General features: G+C 38.5%; 2 protein-coding genes across 2 annotated transcripts; both read left to right on the forward strand.

Moving 5' to 3' along the window:
* Positions 1-1,791: 1,791 nt before the first annotated feature.
* Positions 1,792-11,013, forward strand: zap70 (zeta chain of T cell receptor associated protein kinase 70; the record flags this gene model as incomplete). The annotated part of the gene is made up of 12 exons (XM_079220724.1): positions 1,792-2,196; positions 3,925-4,085; positions 4,182-4,320; positions 4,420-4,501; positions 4,672-4,694; positions 4,776-4,809; positions 5,409-5,604; positions 5,713-5,919; positions 7,021-7,213; positions 8,085-8,225; positions 8,325-8,437; positions 9,509-11,013. 12 exons carry the CDS (start codon positions 1,792-1,794, stop codon positions 9,624-9,626), a joined length of 1,812 nt encoding a protein of 603 aa, XP_079076850.1. The 3' UTR covers positions 9,627-11,013.
* A 263-nt stretch (positions 11,014-11,276) lies between these two features.
* mob3a (MOB kinase activator 3A) lies at positions 11,277-16,875 on the forward strand. Its single transcript, XM_079221149.1, has 4 exons — positions 11,277-11,415; positions 12,876-13,425; positions 14,918-15,120; positions 16,271-16,875. The coding sequence occupies exons 2-4, from the start codon at positions 13,008-13,010 to the stop codon at positions 16,298-16,300; spliced, it is 651 nt and encodes a 216-aa protein (XP_079077275.1). The 5' UTR covers positions 11,277-11,415; positions 12,876-13,007; the 3' UTR covers positions 16,301-16,875.
* The last annotated feature ends 3,053 nt before the right edge of the window (positions 16,876-19,928 follow it).

Below are 19,928 nucleotides of genomic sequence, written 5' to 3' on the forward strand. Positions count from 1 at the left end.
CCGTAACACTGACAAGAACCTAAGCAAAATATATTAAGAGTGACCTGAACTGAACTATACTGATGAAAACATCCTCAAGAAACAAAAAGGATATCCCAGTTGGTCTGTAGACGTGGAGGGTTTTGTTTGTCCACATCGTCGGGTATGGAGGTCTTTGTTGTGGTGGGTCTTCTATGTCTTGTGGCAACTATTTGTTTCTGCTCGGTTGTCCACTGTGGATGTGGGCAGCAACACTGCTTTGTAGCCAGGAAGCTGAGGTTTTGACTGGCTTACTTTTGTCTTCTACGTCTTTACATAGTGTGACAAAGTGAGATGGTAGATATAGAAGTGATTTGGCTCTTACAGAAAAATTTTCAAACTCTTCTGGTTCAGTTGATTAAATGTGAGTGGGAGCTTTTCCATTCAAATATGTGTGACTTATGACTAAACAATAGCTTAAAATAGTTTACCTTGAATTGAGTTAATTAGTTAAATAGTTGATACATTTTTTTTCCGTAACTATTGAATTAAATCACTAATCATTTCAGCACAACAGGGAATATCTTAGACTTTTAACTTCAATAAAAATATAAAGAAATCCCCCATCAACGTGCATCTTCTTATTTAGATGATCTCCTCTCTGCGTGGTGGTGTGAGCTGACGTGTTGGGATCTCTGACAAGTTTTGAACTGACAGAGATCGTTGAATTTTCCACATGCTATCACATAACCGTTCGCACTGCAATCAAAACCTGCTTGATTTTAATCTTGTCTTGATGTCTTCCCCTCAGCTCACCTACCTCTACTGAAGCCTTATATCGGACCCCTAATAGACACAGCATGGTGTAGTTGTTTTAAAGACGTAGTGGGCTACATTTCTCCCATCAAGTGTTCCTCTCATAAAGGAAAACTTACAAACGTGTGTCTCTAAAGCAGTAGGAATGTTCTAGAAGCAAAAAGCACCTGTTCAACGGAAGAACAAGATGCTGCTGTGAGGGCGGACTGCCACTTCCTGTTGTGGCTTTTGTCACCAGTGTGCTCATCTGCAACTTTGATGCAGTCACAGCGTGTGGGTGCTTCTTGCTAAATAGCATCCAGATATATGGAAGCTTGTCTGTGTAGAGCTGATAGTCCTCAAAAAGAGAAAGAGAAGAAGAGGCGCTGAGGTTCACAGGATGATGATATTTTTTGCTTTCTGGAAAAACTCTTCGCATTGAATGTTGTCCATTTTCAAACTGTATTACCATGAATATCCTAATTTGTATTTTGATAAATGAGAAATTGTGTGAAGGAGAGGTACCGCAAATCCTTCCTCCCTGCTGCTGTCAGACTACACAACAAACTGAGCTAACAACAACAAAATATTTCAATTACTTGTTGGTTACTTTAACCACTGATGCGATATAAATACATTTTAAATACTTGTTTATTATGTCTGTATATATAATAGTGTTATTGTTGGATTATCTTTTACTGTTTTACTGTTTATTTATATTTATTACTTGTTTCTTATTTTACTACTATCTCTTGCTGCTGTAATCCTGCAATTTTCCCACTGCGGGACTAATACAGGATTATCTTATGTTATCTTATTTTAAATTGCGGTTGCTTGAGCAAACAGTTTAGGGGAGGTTGGGGCTAAAAGGCTGAAAGGTCAGAGGTCACACACTGTGACTGTACTGTGCACACATTATGCTACTAAAAAAAGCTTCTTCTTTTTTTAAATGGGGTGTTGCTTAAATGCTTTGCCTTTTGCTAGCTCTCTAATTAATTTCCATCTTCTACATCCAGCTCATCTCTCCCAGGTTTCAGCATGTCCATCGACCCGGCGGCCGACCTTCCTTTCTACTACGGCAGCATCAGTCGCTCAGAGGCCGAGCAGCACCTGAAGCTGGCCGGGATGGCCGACGGGATCTTCTTGCTACGACAGTGTCTCCGCAGTCTGAGAGGCTACGTCCTGTCTGTTGTGTGGAACCTGGAGTTTCACCACTACCCCGTGGAAAAGCAGCTCAACGGGACGTACTGCTTTTCAGGAGGGAAGCCTCACTGTGGGCCTGCAGAGCTCTGTGAGTTTTACAGCAAAGACCCTGACGGGCTGGTGTGCACCCTGAGGAAACCCTGTCTGCGCTCCCCGGATACAGCGATACGTCCCGGCGTGTTCGACAGCCTGAGAGAAAACATGCTGAGGGAGTACGTGAAGCAGACCTGGAACCTGGAGGTGAGGCTCTGCTGAGGCTGCTGGGGACTGTTGTACAGTTTGCAGTATTACGGTAGCACTTAACATAAGTACCATAATCAATAAATGCAAGACATGGATTAAGGGTCGGTTCTAGTGGTCTAATGTAACTAATTAGAATTCACTCAATTGTTATATAAAAGTTTGAGTTACTTGCACTTACCATTTAATGTTCTTTATACATGTTCCACCAAATTCACATTTCCCCTCTAAATGCCTCACGAAGTTACTATTTACATGTGTGAGGCTGAAAGATGTCAGAATATCCAATATTGAGATATAAGTAAAAGAAATGAAAACAGATGTGTGGCAGAATTTAGTGGTTTCTTTCCTCGAGTAGCACACTGTCTAACTTGCAAAAATACTTTAATTTGTGATGTTTCAGTGCTAGAGCTTCATCAGACAAAATGTAAGTTAGACATTGTGCGTGAGTTTGTTTGCTACTTTTGATCTACTCGTCCCTCTCCCACGTACCTGAAATAAAGCCTTCGTCTGGTTCTTCTTTCCTCTCCCATTAATCCACTCATGACCCCCTCAGATAAATCTGGTTACCATTTGGAAGGACGTTGGGGTTACCACTGTACTAAACTATCTGTCCTGTAAATAAAGTTCAAACTAGCTCCAAAGATAGTCATATAAAATGAAATGGCTTACAGGGTACACTTTACTGCATAATAACTTTTACTTTTTACATACATTTTAACATCTGAGTAAACCAGTTCACCCAAATTACAGAATACACACACACACACACACACACACACACACACACACACACACACACACACACACACACACAAGCACACACACACACAAATAAGAAGAATCTCCAGGTGATTTCGGAAATTGCACCTTTTCATTTGTTTAGTGTTATTATTTACTCAGTTTGAGATCTGGCTCTCTGAAGTTCAACTTCAATCCAAAATCCTGTAGTTTTATGATTTGTCTCCTGCTTTCGGAGAGCCACACACTGAGACCAGTAGCTTTTTAACTTTTTTATCACTGGTGGGCTTCTGCTAACCAGCCAAACCGGCTCCAGATGTATCTGGACTTCCAGCAGTGATCAAGGGGAGCCAGAAAAACCATAGTCATCTCTGTAGTAGGAGCTCTTAGCAGTGGTGGAAAGTAAAGTATATTTACTCAGGTACTTTATTTCAGCTAAGATTCAAGAAAAGTACAATTGTTTAGGAGATTCTACTTTGTTTATGATCTAATGACCCATTAGATTAATTTTGTGACCCACTGGAGGATGGTTGAACACGAGGTAAGGTAAGGACTAAACTATCAAACCGCATATAAGTTAGTAAAAGCTAGTTACTAGTCTACCAGTTACAACAGTAACATGCTCTTTTTATCAGCATATTGCACAGCTGGAGACGCGGAAAAGAAACTGTGGTATTGAATTTATGTCACTTTTATGTAGACTGCAATGGTGCCTCTCCTCCCTTGTAAAATGCTCTTTATGCATCAATGCATCAGTACTAATTATGTAATAATCTCTAGTAATAATGTATCATATGCATACTTACTTTAAGTACATTTTGCTTTAGTACATTTTATATGCAAAATGTAATGTGCACCTCTTTAATAGTAAAATATATCTCCGCAGGATATCAGGCGTTCATAGGCAAACTTTGCTGAATGGATTTGTACATATTGGGGTCTAAATTTGTGAATTTGTCTGTTTCTTTGGCTCTTTCTTCTGCTTAGGGAGAAGCCATGGAGCAGGCCATCATCAGTCAAGCTCCTCAGCTGGAGAAACTGATCGCCACCACAGCCCATGAGAAGATGCCCTGGTATCACGATAAAGTCACCCGGCAGGAAGGTGAAAGGCGGCTTTACTCTGGAGTGCAACCGGACGGCAAGTTTCTGTAAGTTCTGTAAGGTGGTGTTTTTGTATTGCTCGTCTTTTTCTCTGTTACCCGAAGGTCAAGGTTTTTAAGCAACACTGTTTTTTTGTTTCTCAGAGTGAGAGACAGACAGGAGTCGGGTAGTTTTGCTCTCTCCATGGTGTACGGGAAAACAGTGTACCATTACCAGATCCTCCAAGACAAATCAGGGAAATACTCTATGCCAGAGGGAACAAAGTTTGACACAGTCTGGCAGGTCGGCCCTTCTCTTCTTGCGTTATCTAGCGATTATGTTGAAGCTGAAGGATTGCCTTTTTATTTTTCCTAAAATGTGATTTTATCTCAATCTCTCTAGCTGGTTGAGTACCTGAAGATGAAAGCTGATGGCCTGGTGACTATTCTCGGAGAGGCGTGCATTAATGGAAAAGCTGCTGGAAGTACTCAACCTCTTATTTATTTTTCTCCGGCATATCAACATTATGTACTTGCTGCAAAACTCACTGAGTTTCTTGTTCATGTTTGTGGGTTATTTGTAACATTCAACATAGTTGATCATTACACCTATGACTGGAATAGTTTCTAAAAGTCTAATCTTCTAATCTTTCAGAGACACCCAGCCTTCCTGGAACAGTGAGTACTGACAACATCCTGCTTTGTTTAAATCAACGTGTTTTTCTTTCTCTGAGAATATTTTGAACATTTCTGTTTTAGAGGCGGACAAATGGATACACACCGCCACCTCAAGGTCAGACACCTGAAGTACAACCAGCTCATCCCGCACATAGCTTCTCTATTATATGTACTTGCAGCTAAAAATATTCAGATCTTTCACTTTACTAAAAGTAGTAATACAACAGTTTTAATAATACTTAATGACAAGTAGAAAAATCATACTCAACTGTAAAAAGTAAATTATAGTATAGTATAAGAGTACAAAATGATTATAAAGCTTGAATGTATGAGCAGCATTTTAATGTTGTGGCTGGTGGTGAAGCTGATTTAAAGTACTTTATATATTGTTAGCTAATTCATAACAATGCACCGTATTTTGTATACTGTGTGCCAGATTCATATTATTAAAAAAAGTATTCAGTAACATAAAATGGAAGTACTTTACACCACTGCCTGTAATCATTTTAGTTACTGCAGAAGCCTTTCCAAACTCACACACAAGCTTTTGAGAGCAGTGTTTCCAAAAAACGAAATAAAATCAATTAAATAATTGAAGACAAATCCTACTGCCTACTGAGACCATGCTGAACATGCTACCGGCTGTTTAATAGCATGTATAGCACATGCAAACCTGTCAACATTTGTATTTATTTGGTTTGCACTACTTGCCAGCTGTTGCAAAGCCAGTCACCAATGTGCCTGCAGAGCGTGAGGTTCTGCCGATGGACTGCAATGGATTCAACCCGTACCACAACCCGAATGAAGTGAGGAGGTTTAATATCCAGAGGAGTCAGCTGCTGATCGATGAAGTGGAGCTCGGCTCTGGGAACTTTGGCTGCGTCAAGAAAGGAGTCCTCAAGACTGAGTCGTGAGGACTGAAACATTATGAAACATAACCTATATAGACATTTTACTAAAGACACCAGTGGCCTCCAGATGGTTCATCCAAAATGTTTTTTTCTTTTTTTTCTTTCAGGGGCCAGATTGATGTGGCCATCAAAGTCCTGAAGAATGACAACGAGAAGCTGGTGAAGGAGGAGATGATGAGGGAGGCAGAGATTATGCACCAGCTGAGCAACCCCTTCATCGTCCGCATGCTGGGTCTGTGCAATGGAGAGAATCTGATGCTGGTCATGGAGATGGCCTCCGCCGGACCGCTCAACAAGTTCCTCTCCTCCAATAAGTGAGTTACTGCCTAGTCATTATTTATACACTTTTTTGGTTCTGTTACAGTATGTAAGGAAAGTGCCTATATATACTGTAATTCAAGTCACTTTTGTTTATATAGCCCCAAAGTCAAAACAAGATCGCAAACTGAGGGAGATTGTAAAATCTAACAAAGTCAAATTGGCATAAGTGACTGATATGTTTTTAGAAATGATTTTAGTTTGGGTCTTTTCCTCTTATTTATGTATAGTTTGATGTGACTTGTCATAAATATTGCAAGCATCTGCATATTTAGATGATCTTTTTTTTCTTGCATGTGACCCCTTTAAATGTGTCCGTGTCTACATGAGACACCCTTCTGGACATTACTTATGAAGTGATCAAAGAGTGTGTTATTCCTTCTGAGATAGTTTTCATCTGAAGGATTTTGGACGTTTTATGTGTTGATGGTATCCAGTATTTCACAAGACAAAATGAAACAGAATCAGAATCAGAAACCGTTTATTGCCAGGAATGTTTGCACAGACGAGGAATTTAGTTAGGCGGAAGGTGCATACATTAGACATTAGACATTAGACAAGACAAACAACAATCAACGACAGCAACAGTGCAAAAAGTCTAAATAAGATAAGGATAAAGTGCTCAGACAACAGATAACATTAATGTAAGTGTATGTTAAAGTGACGTGTGCGTTTGAGTTAAAGTTAAAGTTAAGTGTTTGTATTAAGTGTGTTAAACATGTTTTTCAGATCAAAATATATTTCTTCTTTTCATGAAAAGTTCAAAGAGTGTTTTCTTCCTTCTGACATAGTTTTCATTTGACGAATTTGTGGACGTTGTATGTGTTGATGGTATCCAGTATTTCAAAAGACAAAATGAAACATGTTTTTCAGATGAAAATATTTTTGTGTTCGAATTCTTTTTTCGTATGTCTTCAATAATTTTGTGACTCCTCAGATTTATCTAAAAGTCAACCCCAAGGTCGTGAACCGAAGACATACAACACTATCTATCATCAGACACTTGATTTCAATAAGCAACAATAGCATTTCTAAAAGGAAAAGAGAACATGTCCTTCATCGTGGTCTGAGTTCTGATCAGAGTTTTGACCCCGTAGGGATACTGTAACTGTGGAGAACATTGTCGGCCTGATGCACCAGGTGTCGATGGGAATGAAGTATCTGGAGGAGAAGAACTTTGTGCACAGAGACTTAGCAGCTCGTAATGTCCTGCTGGTCAAGCAACAGTTTGCCAAAATCAGTGACTTTGGGCTCTCCAAGGCCCTCGGAGCAGATGACAACTATTACAAGGTATGTACACCAGATTTTCTTCAAGGTCTTGCACTGCAAGACAACGTGACACAACCATGAAAGGAGGCGGGAGGGGGGGGGGGGTATCAGCGTTGCAGCTAACGCAAACATGTAAAGCATATCTGAAATGAATTGCTTTTCTGGGAATTACTGAACTCCAGCTGCTCACATACAAACCCAAAGATATTACCGGCTCTGTGCAAACTAAAGTAAACACTCAATTTATTTCCTTGTTACTGGTTTATTGATCTACATCTTGAGGGAATGTAGGATTCAGAAGTCCCAGGAATTCCAGACGCCAAGGAAATAATATACAACTGAGCATATTGTATCATTCGAAAAGACTCTCATTGTTTGAGAAATATTCGCTTTGCAAATCCCCCCAATGTCCCCCTACACCCAATATAAACTTGTGACATATATTAATGAACAGTTCAGATCAGTATTAAGTGAAATAATATTGGCCTGTTTCCAATCCAAAAAAGAAAGGGAGTTTTAGGCGCTTTTGCAGCGTGGATTTACAGATAAATATTGCACTTGTTCATTGTTGTACATCAAATTTGGTATGCTATTTGGCATTTTTTTCAAATGTAAAATTAGCTTATATATAGTCATTACAATATTATTATTATTTCTTATTTCTTCTGTTTTGATAGATTTTAAAATGTTATATGTAATACAAATGGAGCTAAGGTAAACTCACCTCAAGAGTTGCATAAAGAAGATGGAAATGAACAAATATGGCAGCATCCTTTTCCCATCCTTACAACACCCCACGGCCCTTCCCTCTGTAAATACAGTATGTTGGCTCTAATAATCAATACTGAAGTGGGCTGACATGTTGCTTTTTGTCATATGTTGTGTTGTACAGGCTCGTACTGCAGGTAAATGGCCTCTGAAGTGGTACGCACCAGAATGTATAAATTTCCACAAATTCTCCAGTAAAAGTGACGTGTGGAGTTATGGTGTCACCATGTGGGAGGCCTTTACCTACGGAGGGAAACCTTACAAGGTACCAAGTGTTTCTGCAGATAACCAGCAAAATCATCTCTCAGTTGGACATATTAGCTTGAATTACAGCTCTTTTTGTGTCCCAATTTTGTTTGTCTAGAAAATGAAAGGACCAGAGGTGATGCGCTTCATTGACAGTGGGAACCGCATGGAGTGTCCACCAGCATGTCCAGAGCGAATATTTACAGTGATGAAAGAATGCTGGACATACAAGTAAGAAACTGATTATCCGACTCTGATCTATATCCTTTTTAAAAGACAGACCTGAGAACAAATTACATAAATATAACATCCAACAACAGAATTCAGTCACACAAAGCAGTCATCACACATGCACTTAAAACAGTCACAGGTATGATTACATATTTTACACAGTAGAACTTTAAAGTCCCTCAGAGGAATGCATGTCTATAACTTCAGGAAATTTTACTGATTTATTTTGTGACCTGGTGTCATGGTTATCTGAGGATGTTGCACCAAAGAAGTGAAATATCTCAGCAAGTTAAATAATATGGCACTATAAATGAGAAAACAGGTATGATAATCCAATTTTATTTTTTTTGTTTTTGAGTGAGGTGTTTAAGGGAGTTCAGTAAGACCATCTGCTATCGACAAACATCTAAATACTTACAATGCTGTATTGTATTGAACATATTTGCATTAAGGGTAAGGCTCAGACCATTAAAGAAATGTTCTCTTGTGAAATGCATACATTATTCTTTTTACGATTAATAAAAGAGGTGTGGAGGTTGTTAAAAGCAGACTGTAATCTGGAGAAGATTGGCAGAAGAGCTGATGGTATACAAGATGTTATCGTCAGCATAAGAATGACCATGTCATAAACAGCTGGAAAAATAAATATGATTTATATTTAGAGTGAATAGCAGGGTGGGATAATATTGATTCTTATGGGATTCCTTTATCTGCCGGGGGTGTTGATTTGAAAACAGTCTGAAATCTACCAGAGAGATATGATTTGAACCATGGATGGTAAGATGTTTATTTAACCAAAATGTTATGATCAACAGTATAAGAAGGCCTGGGGCAGAGCTTATCAAGCGAGTTAACAGTGTCATCCACATCAGTATTTGCAGCAGCTGTTGTACCAGATCTAAAGCCAGACTACTGTGTCTGGAGGACATTCTTTTCAGAGATACGGAAAGACAAATCACCATATAATGTGTTATATTTGAGATTATGTCAGAGAGATTTCCAATTTTTAGGATTGCCTTTCTTTAGTCATAACCTTACCAACCACGGTTTCGGTCCTTCCTCTCTCACCAGACACGAGGAGCGTCCTGACTTCAAGAAGGTTGAGGAGTCCATGAGGTCTTACCATTACTCCATATCGAACAAGGCCAAGCCTGAGGGAGCTGCAGCCACTGCCGAGCCTATCAAGTAGACAGAAACAAAGCACATTCTGTCCCAGGGCTTCACAAAGCATCCTTTCAACTGGCCATTAAACAACCAAAACAAAGAGCTTTTTATGAACGGCACACACTGACAAGCTTTGACTACAGTTCTCATACAGCTAAACAGGCCTCACTGACAATAAATGTGCATTTGAGAATTGGATTTAAGTGTGTCTGCCATGGAAGGAAGATCTCAATCTGTGTGTGTGTCTGTCTGTCTGTCATGGTTTGAATGTCAAGACTCAACCTCCCTATAATTGGATTACGTGGTACATGTACAAGTTTATTTTTTATGCCAAACCAAATATAAGTAGAAATAAACGAATAGACCTGTACACTTTAATAATATTCTTTCAACAATCCTTGTAAAGTCAGTGATCAAAGGTACGATTTTTTTTTACTTCAACGCAAAGTTGACATGTAACATACAAGTTATAAATTGAGTTCATAATCAGGGAATAGATGCATTATATATATATATATTTATTTAGACACCTTGGAATAAAAACAACAAACCATTTAATGGAACTATATAATCATTACTCTTACTGTGGATTTACAGAGGGATGGCCCACGCGATTCAAAAGGCCCCAAGATGAATAGCTAAAACCAAATAATATGGGAAAAACAATAAATATAAATTAATAATTGAAATAAATAATTGAAATGTTTTATATTGACCGTTCTTTAAGTAAAAGTCAGACTCCCATTAACTTACAGTCACATACTGTATCAGAGGAAGTACTACTGAGCTGCCAGGCAACAACTAAACGGCACGTAAAACCCGGAAGTTGATGGATTAGTCAAAATAATGGCATAAGGTTTTTACAGAGTAAAACATCAGGCCTTCAAATTGCATGTTATATTTATGAGCATAGTTGGATCTCAAATTAATAACAGGATAAAGTCATGCATTCAATAATTGTGGAAGTAAGTAAGCAAGTACGACCAGTGACATGTACTTAAGTAATACAAACACAGATACAGTTTGTGTTAATCATAATGAAAATCCTGAACATTTAAGAAAATTAAATAATAAACTAATTAAAAATCCAGTAGTTAAAAAGGTTTAATTGGTATTTCCCAGCTTTTGAGATCAGTTGAAAGATTGCACCTAGAAGATATTCTGCAATACTCCAAATGACACAAAAGTATTGTGTTATGTTTCGTTGTTTTATCAATATTTTTTATGTATGCATTATTCTATGCACTTTCTGACTGTGTAAAATATTGATCTGTGTAGGAGTTCATAATTACAGCATCGGAGAATAGAATATTTTCCCCGGAAATGTAGTGGAGAAAAATTAGAAAGTATCCTAAAAGTACTTAAAAACTGACATTTTAGTAACTAACTTTTCATCTCATTCAATGGATATATAATGTGAAATACTTTTGGGGAAATAAAAGCAGTGAAAATATATTGTGCTTGGTCATATTATTTCAGTTTGGTGCTTACTAATTATCACTAAATAAATGTTGCATTACATCACACTGGTCAAAGGGGTACATTATTTTGAAGGGTCTGACCGGAAGTGGACACAAAAGACTCTAACTCGACACTGGTGTACTTTTCGTTTGGTAGGGAGGAGTCAGACGATAGTTTCTTTATGAAAGTGACATGTTTATTAAATTAACAGTAATTATACAACATGTATCGCTCCACGTATCCATAATGTAGTCTATGTACGTTGTTGACGTAAAGCTATTGTTTGGAAATCAGATACTTTTCGATAGAAGCACAAGATCGAAAGAAACTGACGGAACAGGAAGGCGGAACAAGTAAGTTCGTGAAAGTGGCTTTCAACGGTGCGATTTCATCGTCCGTCTGAGATAACCAATGTTTTTACACGGTTCCTATTAAAGATGCGGTGTGAATTACGTGTAAATAATGTGGGTTTGCTCCTGTGTTTGTTGGCTTTTTTCTCACAAAGCAACAAGTCCGACACAGGGCTAGCTAGTCACGTCACAAATAAACTTCGTGCAGTCGTCATGTGCCCTGCTGTTTTAATCCTTTGGCTTTTTACGTCGTCCCTTAAAGTGTGCTAAAAACGATATAAAGTCCGCAATATTACGGCGATAAGAGCGCCGATATTTGGATAAAGGTACAAACCAAAGCATTAATGCCCCGTTGTATCGGCGACACGCGGTTGACTTGGTTTTATTGTCATTCCGCAGATTCTTGGTTTCCACGACGGAATTAGTCGCTGAAATAGGAAATGACTCACGTTGACTTTGAGGCGATGTTTCATCGGTGATGCAGGCTGCTGTCACTGTTGAGACTTGTTCTCCACCCGGGGATGCTCAACCAAACGTGAATTCAAGTTGCCATTCGTCAATTTGGCCTTTTCTCACCATGTAGTGGTACATTAAAATGTCCTGCATTTAGTGATAATCATGAGCTTTCACGTTTATGTAGGTCCTTGTACTAGACATGTGTGGCTTCATCTTGACATGACCCCGATCTTTTATGCCACCTCTTCAACATTATTATGGTTTATATTGTCCACAGGAGGTAGGTGAGGGCTTTATATTCCTGCTGCCACATCTCTACAAGCAATGTGAGGCCCATGACATTGAAAGAACTAGGACACAGATGCTATTGTTGTGTAATTTCCCAGCCAGCTCTGCTGTATTACATGTTTAATAAGATTGTTATATAGCTGGGAACTATTTTAGTTATATACATAAATTATATACAGGAATTTAGATTCCTGTTTAAGTTTGAACCAATTTGTTGCTGCATTAAAAAGGTTACACTTGAATTGTAATTCTTATTAATTTTGAAGATTTATTTTTACCAAGTTGCTGAGCACCATCTAATATTTTGATAGTAGATAACAATATTGATGTATTCATTTGTTACATTTTGTTTTATAGAGTCAGGAAAGCAATGTTTAAGTCAGGCCTGATGTTGCTTTACACATAAAAGAATGATCACAGTCACTTCCATATAGTGAGGCACACAGCTTATTATTGTAACCGTTCAGTAGTCGGTGTATGCCGATACCCAAAAGCCAAAACCCATCTATTGTATCGGCGTAAGTACTGAAAAAGTTGAATGGGTGCCTCCCTAGAAAATTGTTGTCCATTGCAGCCATAGATTGCAATGTGTTGTAAAACGTAAATAATAAGTGTTACCCTAAAATCAGGCGTGACAGAACGTTTATACTTAAATTAACATTTATTAATCATCCACTGTCCTTTTTTTTCTCCCCCTCCCCTTCTTTAACCATATGCAGAATCGCAGACTAAGTCGAAAACAAAGACCAAAAGAGTGTCCATAACACAATTTCTTCACTGGTTGTTTACACAACCTTTTGACTGCTTCTAAACAAATTCAAACAAATTGCCCGGCGCCACCACATGCAACCATGTCCATGGCTCTGAAACAAGTCTTCAACAAAGACAGGACATTCCGGCCCAAGCGCAAGTTTGAGCCTGGGACCCAGCGCTTCGACCTCCACAAGAAGGCACAGGCGTCTCTGAATGCAGGGCTGGACCTGAAGCAGGCTGTACAGCTGCCGCATGGCGAAGACCTCAATGACTGGGTGGCCGTCCACGTCGTTGACTTCTTCAACCGCATCAACCTCATCTACGGCACCGTCAGCGACTCCTGCACCGATCAAACCTGCCCCGTCATGTCCGGTGGGCCCAAGTACGAATACCGCTGGCAGGATGAGCACAAGTACAAGAGGCCGACGGCACTGTCAGCCCCCAAATACATGAGCCTGCTCATGGATTGGATTGAGGTACAAATCAACAATGAGAACATCTTCCCCACCAACGTAGGTAAGTGTTGAGATTAGCTTCAGGTGGTTCGTTAAGAAGGCTTTGGTTCTTTAACTCCCCATGCGTAGATCTAGAATTATTTCACAAGCCTTTTGGTTTTGTGGGTCTTCTAAAGGAGAGAAACTGTATTTTAGTGGTCAACTTCTAATACATCCTCCTGTAAAGGAGGTTGGTTCCAATCAGGTAGTGAACTCGGCTTGTGTGCAACTCAACCCACCGCCCATTTATAATGTCCACACAAACATCACAAATACGGCAGTGACCAGCCATCGCCTTCATTGTTAATTAAGCTATTTCAGTTAATTATCGTCTCCATAAAATGTCACTATATAATCCGTCCAATCCATCACAAATCACAAAATCTCAATGTCTCGTCAATTTTATTTATATAGCACAGTTCATACATAATTACATGCAACACAATGTTGCTGATTAACAACAGTCAAACCCCAGCGGTGTTTAACAAGGTGATTAACAAGAGGAAAACGGAAAAGAATGTATTTATGCCTCACAGTTATGCTTATGTTTTAGATTTCCTTCTAATGTTTGCGTTTTGTCATGCAAAATACCGAATTATTTAGATTTTGGAAAATAATTCTAGTAGTACACAGGGAAATATCTGTCTTTGGTTGAATAGGTCACAACTAATCAGATATATGCAACATAAATTGGTTATTTTTAAAGGGTCACAAGCCAATGAAGTTAGGAACCTATAACGTGCAAATATTTAGTATTTTTACTTTTAAATCATTACCTACATTATTAATCTTTCTTTCAATGGACTAATCATGTCAGTCACACAAAAGCCCCAAAACAAAAGCCACTTAAATGATTAACGTGTAATTAATACAAAGGAAAATGAGATACAGATCAAATTCTGCATAGTGAAGGCATTTAAAATCTGAAGACAGAGTTTTGTGGTAACCAAAAATGTTTTCAGATTTAACCTGCGAGGCCACATTCATTAGATTACAGACATTGTTGCACATTACAAACACTACCAGTTTATCTTCTGATGCTGTGGCATTCTCTGTGTCTTATTATCTCAGTCTGTAGCTCTGAATAACTACAGAAATATCCAAGTAATGGATTTAAAAATGGGTCACACAATGGACAGGAGGCTATGAATAGAAACGACCTCTGACACATGTGTCTTCGGAACAGATTCTTGAAATATTATTGAATTAGTCAAAGCAAAACGACATACTTAATTAATCACTTGGTGATAGCAGAGGCTTATCCCCCAGACCAAGTTGTGTTGGTTTTCCATTCATACTGGCAGGGTCCTCTTAGCATGCTGGTACCCACCTGACCCACGCGACTTCAGAGGACAAAGAAACACTTTGAAAAGTTAATCTCAGGCGAAAAATTCTGTAACTATTGCATGAAATATATAATTATTTCAAATGTGTTCCTGTCTGTGAAGCAATTAGCATAAGGTCATCCCGGATTGACCGTGGCGTACTCCCGTCTCCATCTGTTTGACTCGCAGGTACTCCCTTCCCTAAGACCTTCATGCAGGTGGCTAAGAAGATTTTGTCTCGTCTGTTCCGGGTGTTTGTCCACGTCTACATCCACCATTTTGACCGTGTGAGCCAGATGGGGGCCGAGGCTCATGTCAATACTTGCTACAAGCATTTCTATTACTTTGTCACTGAGTTCAACCTCACGGACCACAAGGAGCTGGAGCCTCTGGTGAGTTAAAAGAGGGGGTGGGATCTCACATAGCGCTCAATGCAACAACAAAATAATTGATCATGTTTTCAAAAATGTTTATGTTTTGAAAAAATGGAATTTGAAAAACTAATTAAACCAGAGTTGAGGTTTTCTAAAAAAGAATGAAAAGGGATTAATCTATTTTTCTGAAGAATTTTTTTAATGGAAATATTAATATTTGAATGTTTTAAAAATCTCAACTGAACCGTTTTTAATTATATATATTTTTTAACATGCAACATAAAACCTTTTGATAAGTACTTAGCGGTACATTTAGCCGTTGATACATACACTCGTCAGTATCCTCTGGTAGACAAACAATGTCATTGAGACACTGTTTCAAAATGACTCATCGACGTCTTCATATGTGTACTGATATATTCCTGATATGCTAGTATTAGCCTCACATAGCCAGACCTATCTCCTCAGCACTAAAGCAAGGTATCACTCCACACATGATCCTTCTGTTATTGGGGAAGGGTAAAGCACCCTGTTTGTATTTCTTTAAACCCATTACGCTGCTCTTGGGTGGCGCTAAGCTTAGGATGAAGCGCCGCTACCCTTGCTCAATAGACCGCGGAAGGGGGTTCAAATGCAGCATGAAAGTCGTGGCCGATGATGGCAGGCTTATGCTTACATTCTACATCCGGTGAGCCAGTCTAAGCTTAGGTAGACAGTAAATCGTAAAGTAGTGGGTAACGCTGTGTTCTACATTCAATGATTGTTAATAAAAGGTACAGTTGTGGGGATTAACAATATGAGATCATTTCCTCTCGCAATCATTTCAAGACTGTCATCTTATCAAAATAAACACAGAGTTCTGTGGGACTTTAAAAAGCTTGCAACCTCACTTTTGTGGAACGGACAAGACTGGAGGCAGTTTGTTGCAAATGTTATATAATTTTATACAAAGATACATTTATGTTTGTTTACTACCAAAGTTTCCCAATTTAAACGACATAATTGTTTTCAGGATCTCCTGAAATTGTTATTTTACAATAAGCTTACATAAACTTGAAATTACCTAATAAAAACTCAATTAACCTGCTCACTGCAACCTGAAGTGTGTTGATAGTTTGAGGAGTATTTCCTGGTCTAACTCATTGTTCTGTGCTCGTTGTGTCTGCAGAAAGAGATGACCTCTCGGATGTGTCACTGAGGGAGCCCAACTGGCCGCTTGACACACGCCAGACGAACACCTCCGTCCATCTAGAAGACTGCAGAACTAAGAGAACAAACAAATTCAAAAAAGAGTCTATTTTTATATTTAAGTACTGTAATCTATTTTAGCCACATACTGTAGGTTTTGACCTTGTCAGGTGAGGCATTCTGTTCATTTTAAGAAAAGTTTTCAAACATGTTATCACAGTATTAAGAGGTATGTGTTTGTGTTAATGTTTTTCTATTTTATTTGAATCTCAATCATTCCAGGATGCTTTTGTCTTTCTTGTCTGTCTAAAATTATCTGAAATTAGTATGATTTTTTCCTTATTGTCCATCTATAAAATCACTATGTTGTTATTTCCAAATGATCCTCTACTCTGTTATAAATTGAATTTGGCAATCAGTATTTAAATTAACTCTGAATCGTGTTCCTTTCATTTTTATCAGGCAGATAAAGTATTATGTTCAAATGTTACAATGAGAACAATATATGTTTTTCTGCTTCTGGGAGTATTTTCTATATTTTGGAGAACATTTCATACATTTAAATAAATGTGGGGCTTGGCACCAGCTATATAAAGTTTCTACACATTTATAAATGAACTAAGATTAGAGTAATGGCCTGCTGGTGACTCAGACATGATTAAGTCCATGTCATTGCACACGTTGGGCCTCTGGCCACCAGGAAGGTTCTCAGATGTCAAACCTGCGGGTGTTTGTTGCAGATACGCTCGGCAGCTGAAGGTCACACGAGACTCAAACCTCACATGCCAAAACTCTGGTGGCAGCACATGTTTAAAAGACTAAATGTTAAACTGTCCACTGGGTGGCGTCAGACACCAAAACCCATTTGTAGTGAGGAAATAATCCTACAGTTTAATGGTATAAGCTTTACGCAATCTGCCCAATGTCCCAGTTATTGTCATGAAGACGGGAAGTGCGGCCTTTCTAGACCTGATTTGGGTTAATGATTGGTTATGTAAGAAACAGGCCAGACTGTACTGTGATGAATGAGACTTTGTTTTGAATGGGCTTGACTGCATGGTTGCGTCAACAGTCATGAATGAGAACAACCTTATTGTGCCAGTCTAAAAGCAGTTATTGTTCATAATGGTTTGGATTATGCAAATAATGTGCAGCAATCTTGTACATGAAAAATATCCATTCATGTAAAAAGTGTTCTGACCCAAATAATAATAATGGTCCATTACAAGTAAAAGTCCTGCATTCAGAATTGTACTTCAGTAAAAAGTACAGAAGTATTATCAACAAAATGTACTTAAAGTATGGAAATTACTCATGGCCTCTTTTAGAGGTCAAATATTTACTTTCCCAGATAAGTAAGCAAAATGTACTTGAAATACCTAAAAAAGAAGTACTCATGATGCAGAATGGCCCATTTTTGAATAATTTACATCACATTATTGAATTATTGTCATTGATGCTTGATGTATTCATCACTTAAATGTTGCAGCTGGTAAAGGTGGAGCTCCTTTTAAATATTTTTACTTTGTATGCTGTTTAAGCCATGATAATACACCAGAATGTATTTATTGATACTATTTTGTATTTATAATATGAATCTGCAAATTAACTAGTAAGTAAGCCTGTCAAATAAGAATGAGACGTATTGGGGTAGAAGTATAAAGTAGTATAACATAGAAGTAGTGGGTCGTACAAGAACCTCACAATTGTACGCATACATGTACTTAGTTACATCCCATCACTGTCAGTAAATTCACAATAATATTTGACAATACAAATCTTAATAAACCAACATGATGTAACTATCTGCCCCAATAACATCAACCGCTGAAATGACCTCATTGCCTGCTGAAACCTGATCCTCTTACGGGATTGTCCCTCCTCTCCACCTCCTCTCAATGGAGTCACTTCCTCCTCAGCTCCCCACTGTGGGCCGACCCGCTCGCCCGCCCTGCTGTGTTTTCCTCTTCTGTAATGTACCAGACTGCTCCAGAAGGGGTTGCAAGGCAAGAAGTAAAGTACTGGAAAGAGGCCAAGCACAAAGGGGAAGGACTTCAGGCTGCACCCAATCAGACGCCGCTTGTCCAACTCTGCCAGGGTTTACACAGCAATGTCTGCCTGTTGTTTTGATGCTACAGTGTGATCATTTGCATGTAGAGACGAAGGGAGATAATGTGACTCAGTAAATGTTGGAATGGGCACACACCCTTAACGGTTTTGTGGCTTGTGTTGTCCGTCGCCTCTTGTAAAGACGCAGCAAGAGTCATTATTTTAGGGGCCCACTGCTGAAGAGGACACACAAAGGTTACAGTAAGATGAGGAATTATTCAAGAGGGGGACCAGTAGAGAGTTCACTCTGGGTCCACCCTCAGCCCATGCCCTCTTTTGATAACAAATCATTCAAATAGTTTTCTTATACATAAATGCCAAACATTTGTTTATGCCAGCATTCGATGAATCTGCTGCTTTTCTTGGTCAAAGTCTGCCATGGACAAAACAAACTAATCAAAGGTGTCAGCTACTGTCTGATGTCTAGCAGGACAAATTACTTTATTGAGAAAATAATTAGGAGATTAACAAACACGGAAAAATAACTGTTGCTCCATATACGGCAATAACATCAAAGTGTAACATGATGAAAGCCCCCTGACTCTCTCTGTAGAGATACTTTTGCATGACATTTCCATCCTTGTGTGTAACTTTAGTTTCTAAAAAGGAGTGAAGCAGTGATGATGTATTACATGGAAACAACTTTACAGAGCTGAGAGGTTCATAGCAATTATCAAACATCCCAGAATCAGCTTTACAGTTTTTCATTGCTCTCAACATACTAACACAGAAATAGAAAATAAACAAAAAGCAAGGAAAACAAAGTACATTTAACTATATGTACAAAAATACAACAATATACAAAAGTATATCTATGAACATAAAACACAACAACGATGACAATGAAATGGAGTTAATAGGGCAAAAAGCTCAGCTGTGTGACTAGAAACAGAATTCAGTTAAAAATCATTCATTTCAAAATGCTGTGTTATGTATGGTTATGCAACAAGAGCACAGTGCAAAAAAAAGAGGTCAAAAGGGTTTCCAGAGCGCAACTGGAACAAAGATAGAATAAAACAAAGGCTGTTGGTAACTTTTTTTGTTTTAAAGGATCGTGCTGAATAATGGATTAATGTCAGTACTCCATATGTTGTCTTTGCACTGTAACTAAAGCAAATATATTTTTACTAATGATTAAGTTTGAGTTTTTTTTCCAGAACTACTCCCGGCTACTTGTTTCGAAGAATTTTGTTCTAGGACGGTTTCTTAGAACGTGTACGCTCAGCACCCTGTGGTACTGCAACCGAGTAAATTATGCAATTTATTGTAACCGTATAAAACGATTGGCTGCTTGCGGCACACTTGTCTTCTTGGCCGTTGACAGTTTTATGTTGATGTGCCAGACATGTGCATTTCATGAATACAATCGTAGTTAAAACAACATTCTTCTTCAAGTGCACAGATGCATGTAGCGTGCATTGCACTGTACTGTTGATCCAGGAATGTTTTTACAAAACATCCGGCTGGTTAGGACTGAAGTTCATTTCATCAACACATTAATCAAAATAATTCCTAGCCATTAACAAAAC

Source organism: Taurulus bubalis (assembly GCF_910589615.1).
Source record: "Taurulus bubalis genome assembly, chromosome: 7".
NCBI lineage: Eukaryota > Metazoa > Chordata > Actinopteri > Perciformes > Cottidae > Taurulus > Taurulus bubalis.